The 9121-nt window shown below is 43.4% G+C and overlaps 1 protein-coding gene across 4 annotated transcripts in view; it reads right to left on the bottom strand.

The window, feature by feature from the left end:
* Positions 1-6000: 6000 nt before the first annotated feature.
* The window catches only part of NIM1K (NIM1 serine/threonine protein kinase), a 91444-nt gene continuing 88323 nt past the window's right edge, over positions 6001-9121 (bottom strand). For all 4 annotated transcript variants that reach the window (XM_063724098.1, XM_063724096.1, XM_002815532.4 and 1 more), the window contains one exon: positions 6001-6871. In XM_063724098.1, coding sequence (XP_063580168.1) covers positions 6122-6871 — 750 coding nt within the window. In that variant the 3' untranslated portion in view covers positions 6001-6121. The remainder of the gene's footprint in view (positions 6872-9121) is intronic.

The following is a 9121-nucleotide window of genomic DNA, read 5'->3' as shown; positions in this document are numbered from 1 at the left end:
TCAGGAGAACACTGGTGCAGTGTTGGTAAGCAGAGTGGTGATAGCCTGTGGCATGCAGGAGCAGCAAAGTCACCACTGACACTGTCATCTGTAGGTGTATGCAGAAGATGAAGCATTGGATCCTGTAGTACCTATGGCACTTGAACAGTAGAGGGGCAATGATAAAGACTGTGGACTTGGCCAGCTTTTATTAACTGCTTTGGAAGCTTGGAAAACAAAATAACAGGCTCAAGTCAGCCAACTGTCAGTTTAAGGCAAGGTTGAAGGAGAGCCTTATCTCCTGCAGTGGAGAGAAAACTACCTGAAATATGCCCAGTATCTAGTTGTAAGGTTGGAAAATACTAAGTCTTGACAATTTTCCTTTATAAAAGTTTAGGTTTGACAAAAAGAGAATGGGACACTGAGACCTAAGTTAGTAATACAGTGAATGGCCCTGAAAATATTGCAAACCTGGATTTTCCTAATGTGGGGCTGGCAGAAGCAGCTCATGCTCCCTTGCCTGAAGACCCTGCCAAGGCTTCCAGTGAGGCAGCCCTTGACCTCCACATTCTCTTCCAAAACCCTTATTATTCTTCAAACCAAGAACCAGGGTGACTTCTCAGTAGAGCCTGAGTGGAGAAATACAACCCCCTGTCTGGGGGAAAATAGTGTAGATACTGAAGCAACTGCAGAACCTGATATATACTGTCAGGAACCAGGGGGCAATGTGTGTGAATGATTTTGAGGGTGTTAAGCCAAAGGTGGAAGTTGAGGGAAGAATATAAGGTGGGATAAGAAAGATTACTATAGGAGCCGGACACAGTGGCTCATGCCTGTAATTCCAGCACTTTGGGAGGCTGAGGCAGGCAGATCACCTGAGGTCGGGAGTTCGAGACCAGCCTGACCAACATGGAGAAACCCTGTCTCAACTAAAAATACAAAATTAGCCGGGTGTGTGGCGCATGCCTGTAATCCCAGGTACTCGGGAGGCTGAGGCAGGAGAATCGCTTGAACCCGGGAGGTTGTGATGGGCCAAGATCACGCCATTGCACTCCAGCCTGGGCAACAAGAGTGAAACTCCATCTCAAAAAAAAAAAAAGATTACTATAGGAATGTTTACCCATGACTTAGAAGTGAACAACACCTGAATTTGGTCATAATATTCTGTTGGGATGGCTGCTGAGGCTTGGATATGATTGTGGCACACAGTAAATGAGGTGAAGATGGTGGAAACTGCCTTGGTATGGTATTGAAGAAAGAGTTGGAAAGTTCCAGGAGGTGTGAATGTTAGAATGGATTCATTATGTGAGACTGAACAACCGTCTAACTACGTTCCTCAGGAAGACACTGCCTTCACTAGGGCAGTATAAAATGCACTGGTTTGCAAACTGTTCATCCAACAAGGGACTAATATCCAGAATATACAGGGAACTCAACAGCAAAAAATAATAATAATAATAATAATCTCATTAAAAAGTGGGAAAAGGATGTGAAAAGACATTTCTCAAAAGAAGACATACAAATGGCCAAGTAAGTGGAAAAATGTCCAACATCACTGATTATCAGGGAAAGGCAAATCAAAACCACAATGAGATAGCATCTCACCCCCAGTTAGAATGACTATTATCAAAAGGACAATAACAAATGCTGGTGAGGATGCAGAGAAAAGGGAATTTTTTGTTTTCTTTTTGTGTTTTTCTAAAGAAAAGGGAATTCTTATACACAGTTGGTGGCAATATAAATTAGTACAGCCATTATGGAAGACAGTATAGCGGTTTCTGAAAAAACTAAAAATACAACCACCGTGGGATTCAGCAGTCCACCTACTGGGTATTTATCCAAAGGAAAGGAAATGAGTATATCAAAGCAATACGTGTGCTTTCCCATGTGTGTTGCAGCACTATTCTCAATAGCAGAGATGGGACCAACATAAGTTTCCATCATCAGATGGATGGATAAAGAAAATGTATATAAACACAATGGAATATTCAGCCATAAAAAAGAATAAAATCAGCTGGGCGTGATGGCTCATGCCTGTAATCCCAGCACTTTGGGAGGCCAAGGTGGGTGGATCACATGAGGTCAGGAGTTCAAGACCAGCCTGGCCAACATGGTGAAACCCCATCTCTACTAAAAATACAAAAATTAGCTAGTCGTGGTGGCAGGCGACTGTAATCCCAGCTACTGGGAGGCTGAGGCAGGAGAATCACTTGAACCCGGGAGGTGGAGGTTGCAGTGAGCTGAGATGGCGCCACTGTACTCCACCCTGGGTGACAGAGTGAGACTCTGTCTCAAAAAAAAACAAAAATGAAATCATGTCATTTGCAGCATCATGGATGGAACTGGAGGTCATTAAGTGAAATCAGCCAGGCACAGAAAGACAAATATCACATGTTCTTATATATAAAAGCTAAAAAGTTGATCTCAATGGAGGTAGAAAGTAGAATGGTGCTTAATAAGCTGAGACGGATGGTAGGGGTGGAGGATGAAGACAGGTTGGTTAATGGGTACAAACATACAGTTAGAAGGAATAAGTTATGCTATTTGATAGCAGCAGGGTGACTATAGTTAACAATAATTTATTGTATATTTCAAAATAGCTGGAAAAGTTGAAGTCTTCTTAACACCAAAAAATGATAAATGTTTGAGGTGATGGGGTATCCTAAATACCCTGATTTGATCATTACACCTTGTATACATGTATCAAAATATCACATGTACCCCATAAATATGTACAATTGTGTATGAATAGAAAATAATTTTTTAAAAAAAGGAATGCACTGGTGAGGGTTGCAGCAGCACCTAAGAAAAGCTCAGTGGTGGCTGCCCATTGCAGGCAGGGGCTGATGGTAGGAAATGCTGCCATGGAATTGAGTATGATATCATCAGTGGGGATGATGGGACTAGAATGGTAGAGGTCATGTATTATTACTTAAATGTCAGAGGCAAGGTGGACACAATATGATAAACAGTAAGGCTGGAGTGGAAATCAATCAGGCTGCCTTGATCTGCAGGGCTTTGTGACAATGGCTAATAAATCATGGAATTTTGAGAGACAGCTGACTAGTGTGTTACTTGACTTGTATGACCAAAAAAAGAAAAAACAAGGAAAACTGGTGAGCATAAAGCTAAGGTAGCCTGTCACAATGGGAAAATCATGGTCTCTTCATCAGCTTCCAGATCTAAGTCAATTTACAGATCAAGTGCACAATGAAAAGGAGGACTGGTCTTGAGGAAAGGCCTTGCTTTCACAAGTATACATGATGTACATACCCAGAATTTTTCAGAACTGGATACCATTATGGCTTTGTATGTAGATGAGGGGTTATGGAAACCATATGATAAAGGGATTCCTGGCCAAAGTCTATCACATAATGGTTCCTATCTTGGAATTATTCTCCCAATCTCTAAGTATATATTTGGGATCAATATACTTAGACCTCTGTGGAGGTCTTAGACCTGTGAAATAACAACCATTATGGGAGAAAGAGGAAACCTCTTCCTGGCCATGTTAATAAATCATGAGCAATCCACATGAGGAATGGCAGACATCAGTGTCACCATCAAAAAATTGTAGGGATGCAAATGTAATGGGCTCCATCATAATCTCATTTAAGTTACCATCAGGCTTCTGAAAAAAGAGCAGATGGATAATGGAGAATAATGGTGGACTACTGCTAGTCTCAGTTTTAGCTGCCGTATTGGATGTGGTATCTTTACTGGCAGCCTCTGGCATTTGATGATATGCAGCTATTGATTTGGCAAATTCATTCTTCTAAATTTCCATCAGAAAGGAGGATCAAAAGCAGTTCACATTTCTCTGGGATGGAGAGCGATTCTCATTTACTCTATTGCCCCAAAACAATCTTAAATCTCCTTCTCTATATCACAATATAATCCAAAAGGACCTTGATCATCTTGACATTCTACAGGACATCATGCTGGCCCACTATATTGTGAGAGCATGCTACGGGGGTTGGCTATCAGGAAGTGGCAAGTATTACAAATGCCCTAGTAAGGCTTACATGTGCCAGAGTGTGGATTATAGACTCTATGAAGAATCTGGGGCATGCCTTATTGATGAAGAGTTTAGAAGACCAATGAGTTGAGGCATGCCTAGATATTTCTTCTATAGTAAAGAACAATTTCTTGCACCTCCCACCTCTTAACACTAAGAGGCATAGGATTTAGTAGGTCCCTCTGGACTTTGGAAGCACATATATTGTATTTGGTGTATTCCTCCCACCCATTTAACAGGGCTGCCAGTTTCAAGTGGATCCCATAAAAGAAAGATTACAGCAGTTTTGGCTTCTGAGCAAACTGCTACTCAGGCCATGTATGTGTGGGGCCTCTGGAAAGCCCCAATAGGAGATAACAGCACAGCCCTGTAGGATCCTGGAGTAACGCCATGCTTCCTGCAGCAGAACTACTCAGACTCCTGATGTGCTGAGTCTGGGCCCCAGTGGAGGCTGAGAACCTGATTATGAGATACCGAGGACTAGGCAAACAGAGCTGTTAACATATGAGCTGGGCATTATCAGATCCATGGAGTCATGAATTCAGATGGGCCCAGGAGTGATTCGTCCTTATTGGAATTGATATCTCAGGGTATGGGTTTGCCTTTTCTGCCTGCAATGTGTCTTTCCATACAAGCACACTAAGACATAGAGAATACCTGACTCACTGTCATGATATCTCAAACACTGCCTCAAGGACCACTTTTTTGATAAAGGAGGTGGTGCAATGGGCACATGACAATGGGATCCCCTCATCTTACCATATACCTCAACACCAGAAGCAGCCAACATAAGTAGAACAATGGAATGACTCAGCTAAGACACCAGAGATGAGACAGCAGCCTGCAGGGTTGGGGTGCTGTCCTCCAGGATTCAGTAATGTGCTTTAATAATGACTGATACATGTCCCTGTCATTGAAACAGACAGGTCTGGAAACCACTAGGTGGAAGTAGATTGACTCCTGTCACCATCACGCAATTGGTGACTCACTTGATTAATTTCTATTCTTTTTTTTCTACAATCTAGGCTAGATTAAAAGGTTTGGTTCCCAGGGGATCAGGGATGCTTTCATCAGGGGACTTGATAAGGGTTCCAGTGAATTGGAATCTACAAGTGTCACATGGTCACTTTGGGCTCCCCATGCCAGTGGACAAGCAGGCAAAGAAAGGAAGTATCATACTGGTGGTGTACCTCTTCCCTCCTGCTCCAAGACTTCTCTGACATGAAGGCAAGGGAAGCATAGGGAACCCACATGGGACTCACACAGCCCAATCTGGGAGTGCAGGGCAGATGACACAAAGGGCCACGCTTGATCAGCGGTGAGCAAGAGCTTATGGTTAAATGCTTTCCCCTTTCATACCCAGGGCAGACACCTGAGATGTGTTTCATCAGGCTCCTCTGAGGATCCTGCAAAACCAAGCACCAGAAACTGTAGCACTAGCAAACTTGCTAATGTGTCTGTGTATTAGCTTTCCCTGTTTCCTCTGTCCTTCACTCATGTGCTCTGGGATCACTTCCCAAATAAACTACTTTACATGGAAGCCTTTGTCTTAGGCTCTGTTTTGGGGGAAACTGAGTCTGAAACCCCTAGCTGCCTGGAATGCTCTGGCATTTTGTAAGAGTCACTCCTGCTTCTCATTCAGATCTTAAACTGATATGTACTCAAAGTGGCCTACCTTAATGACTAATCCAAAGTAGCAAGCCTCTGATATCAGATCAACCTGTTTGAATTCTCTGCATAGCATCTATCACTGATCTTTTTCTTTTTTACAAAAATGTAGTTGTTAGTACCTTTGTCCTGGGTTAGAATGTCCTGCACATGAGAGGAGGGACCTTGCCTATTTATTTCTTGCTGTTTCCCTAGCACCTTAAATAGTGCCTGACACACAGGAGGCACTGGATAAACATTTCTTGATTAAATGAATGAATGCTGAAATTTAATAATAAAACAAGATCCCAAATCAAGCCAGAATCTGAGCTAATAGACTTTTTTGGAGAAAAAAATGCATATCTCAAATTTAAGTTTATTTAAAAATTACAAAAATGTCTCCACTCAAGTTGTCCTTGAAAAAAATTTAGAAGCAGCAACAATGATCTTGGTTAATTACAAGCAGTCTAGTGCAATTTATAAAATCGAGCAAAATTTGGATGTGTGTCTTATCCCTCTGTAGACACGGGACCCTTTTTTGAGGTCTCTTTCTTTAGGGTCTGGTAGCATCATGACTGGGACACTTTCCAAAGCCTTCTTCCTTTGGACTCTATGTAAAATAATTCTATAGACCCCTGTGATTGAGCTGCGAGCATCTCTCCCTTGGTTATTTCGAATATGCTCTTCTGTAATGCCCAAATGTTCTAAAGTGCTTTTGACCTCATTTTCTTCTTCCTTGAGAGTGCTGGTTTCCGACAAATGTTTGGGATCCAGTTGGAAAGGTTCCAAAGGTGTAGGGTATGGCACCCCTTGCATCCATTCATCATTCATGATGCAGTCGATTCCGTACCTCTCCGTGGGGATCTGCTGAAGGACTCCTCGGATGAGTCGGTGGCAGGGCTCTGACACGTGCGGCGGTACACTGTATGTGCCCTCGAGAATGCTCTTTTTCAGTTTGGCCACGGTTTCTGCCCGAAATGGCATGGTGCCAGTCACCATGAAGTACAAAAGCACCCCCAAGGCCCAGATATCCACGTAAATGCCGATGTAGTGCTCGTCCCGGAAGAGTTCAGGCGCAGCGTAGGGAGGAGACCCACAGAAAGTGTTCAGCATTTCACCTTTTTTGCTTACTGTGCTGAATCCAAAATCGCCCACCTTCACACAAGTATTACTGGTATAGAACACATTTTCTGCTTTCAGATCTCTATGAATAATTTGGTTTTCATGCTGTGGAAGAAGACACAGAGAAAAGTCATTTTTACAGTAAAATGTCAAAATAAAAAATGTATCAGTTGCTCTGAAACAGTGAGATAATGATGGTGGAATAACAAATTCAGTGAGGATCAACTTAAGTCATGATAGCAAACCCTGTCGTAACCTTTAGCCTAATGTAATGCCCACACCTCCCCAAATAGACCAAAGTTCCTATTCTATGTGGTAAGGGTTGGAGTCTGTTCCACACATGTGGACTCAGAAACTAACACCAGAAATAAGACCCAGATCTTATGAAACTACACATTCTGAAATACAATGAAACAGTAATCCTTAGTTGTTGAGGTCATACATGGGTTTTTCTGGCTGATGGATCGTTTGACCAGGAAGGCTTGGAGCCCTCCCCTGACTTTCCAGCCATGCTTTTTGGGGTGGACTCTTTTATCTTTACAGAATTCAGCCAAAGGGAGGTAGTTGCATTTGGCAAGGATCTAGCCACAGAACACACACTGTGGATTGTGGGCACATGCTCCACTCCCACCCTTGCATCCTGAAACCAGACAATCTTCAGAGGACCCTTGACCTGTTCAGTCCCAAAGGCTCTTGGAAAATGGCTTTGTGTTTGTCACCTTTCCTGATGGCCCTCCTGGAATAAGAATCCAGGCTTTGGAGGGGACAGTCTGGTCAATTCTAGGTTCAACTATACCAGCTGGGTACTGTGAATGTCAGTTTCCTTCTTTGTAAAGTGGGATACTGATAACCATAGGCTGTGGTGAGAACTATATATGATGCTAACTATATATGATGAGAACAGTGCTCAGCATGGTCTTGGCATATAAACAAACTCAATAAGATGTGGATCTATGGCTATGAAACACACTTTCTGTTTGCAGAGAGTTGGAGAAATGGCAGGGCGTAGAGCTGCTGAAGACTAACATCTGTACCTTCTATTGCTGGATTCTCTTCTGTTCTCCCACCAGGTTACTTTTCCAAGTAGAATGTGGAAGACTCTTTGCCCATCTGTTCTATTACTTGGTATGGGTCTGGCTTATTCTCTGGCCCTGGGAAAGTTCACCACAGCCCAAAGCCACTTAAATGATGATTGGTCATATATCACAGTTCTGAAACACCCACCACCACTACAGTCAAGTTCTTCTCCCTGGCTCACTTCTTTTTCTTCCTCCTCTCCTTCCCTACTGCTATTTTGGGCCCTCTAGGTCACAAATTCCCTTGCAAATTCTCCCTCTTTTGCCCCATTGCTAGCATGGACTGTTTTATTTGACTTTTTCAGTGCCTGGCATGTAATGAGGTTCACTGTGGCTCACTGATCCCAGTTCTTGCTCCCACAACCATGCAGGCTGAGAAGCGAATTGGAAATAGCCTCTCAACTAATATAGACCCTAGACAAGTGTCTCTTTTCTGACAGATCCATTCAACTGGGATCTGAGTAAAGATGGTGACTGACTAAAACTTTTGGTAGTAAAAGTAATGTCAGGTCTGCAAGTCAGATTCCTCCTGTATGGCCCGCAATACGGCCAAAAATAAGGAGGCAGCAAAACAGCCAGTTCTTGGGGGAACTACAGAGTGTGCATTAGGAGTCCAGATTTATCTAAAGAAGTAACCAAAGAACTAAAATAAGAATGACACAACCAGCCAGACACAGTGGCTCACGCCTGTAATTCCACTACTTCGGGAGACCGAGGCAGGTGGAACACTTGAGGTCAGGATTTTGAGACCAGCCTGACCAACATGGTGAAACCTCATCTCTACTAAAAATACAAAATCAGCCAGGCATGGTGGCACATGCCTGTAATCCCAGCTACTTGGGAGGCTGAGGCAGGAGAATCGCTTGAACCCGGGAGGCAGAGTTTGCAGTAAGCCAAGATCATGCCACTGCACTCCATCCTGGGTGACAGAGTGGGCACAGAGGCAATAAGAGCTAGGGGATCTTACTGAAGGCAAAAGATCAGTATAACTGATGTGAGATTGAAGAACATCTCTCTCTCTCTCACACACACACGCACACACACACACACACACACACACACGGAGAGGGGGGGTGGGAGAGAGAGAGAGAGAGAACCCAGCTGGCCATGAAGTATGGATAGGATTTAGAATGTGAGATGTCATATGAGGGCATCCTAGACAGAAGTAGGAAAGCAAAACCAAGAAGCAGTGAGGAGCCAGCTATCCAGATAGTGGAAGATGAGGTTGGAGAAATGGGTATGGCCAGGGAGTGGGTGATATTCATCAGCTGCTCCCAGT

This window comes from Pongo abelii, chromosome 4 (assembly GCF_028885655.2).
Source record: "Pongo abelii isolate AG06213 chromosome 4, NHGRI_mPonAbe1-v2.0_pri, whole genome shotgun sequence".
Lineage (NCBI taxonomy): Eukaryota > Metazoa > Chordata > Mammalia > Primates > Hominidae > Pongo > Pongo abelii.
This window is presented reverse-complemented; position numbering and strand designations above follow the sequence as displayed.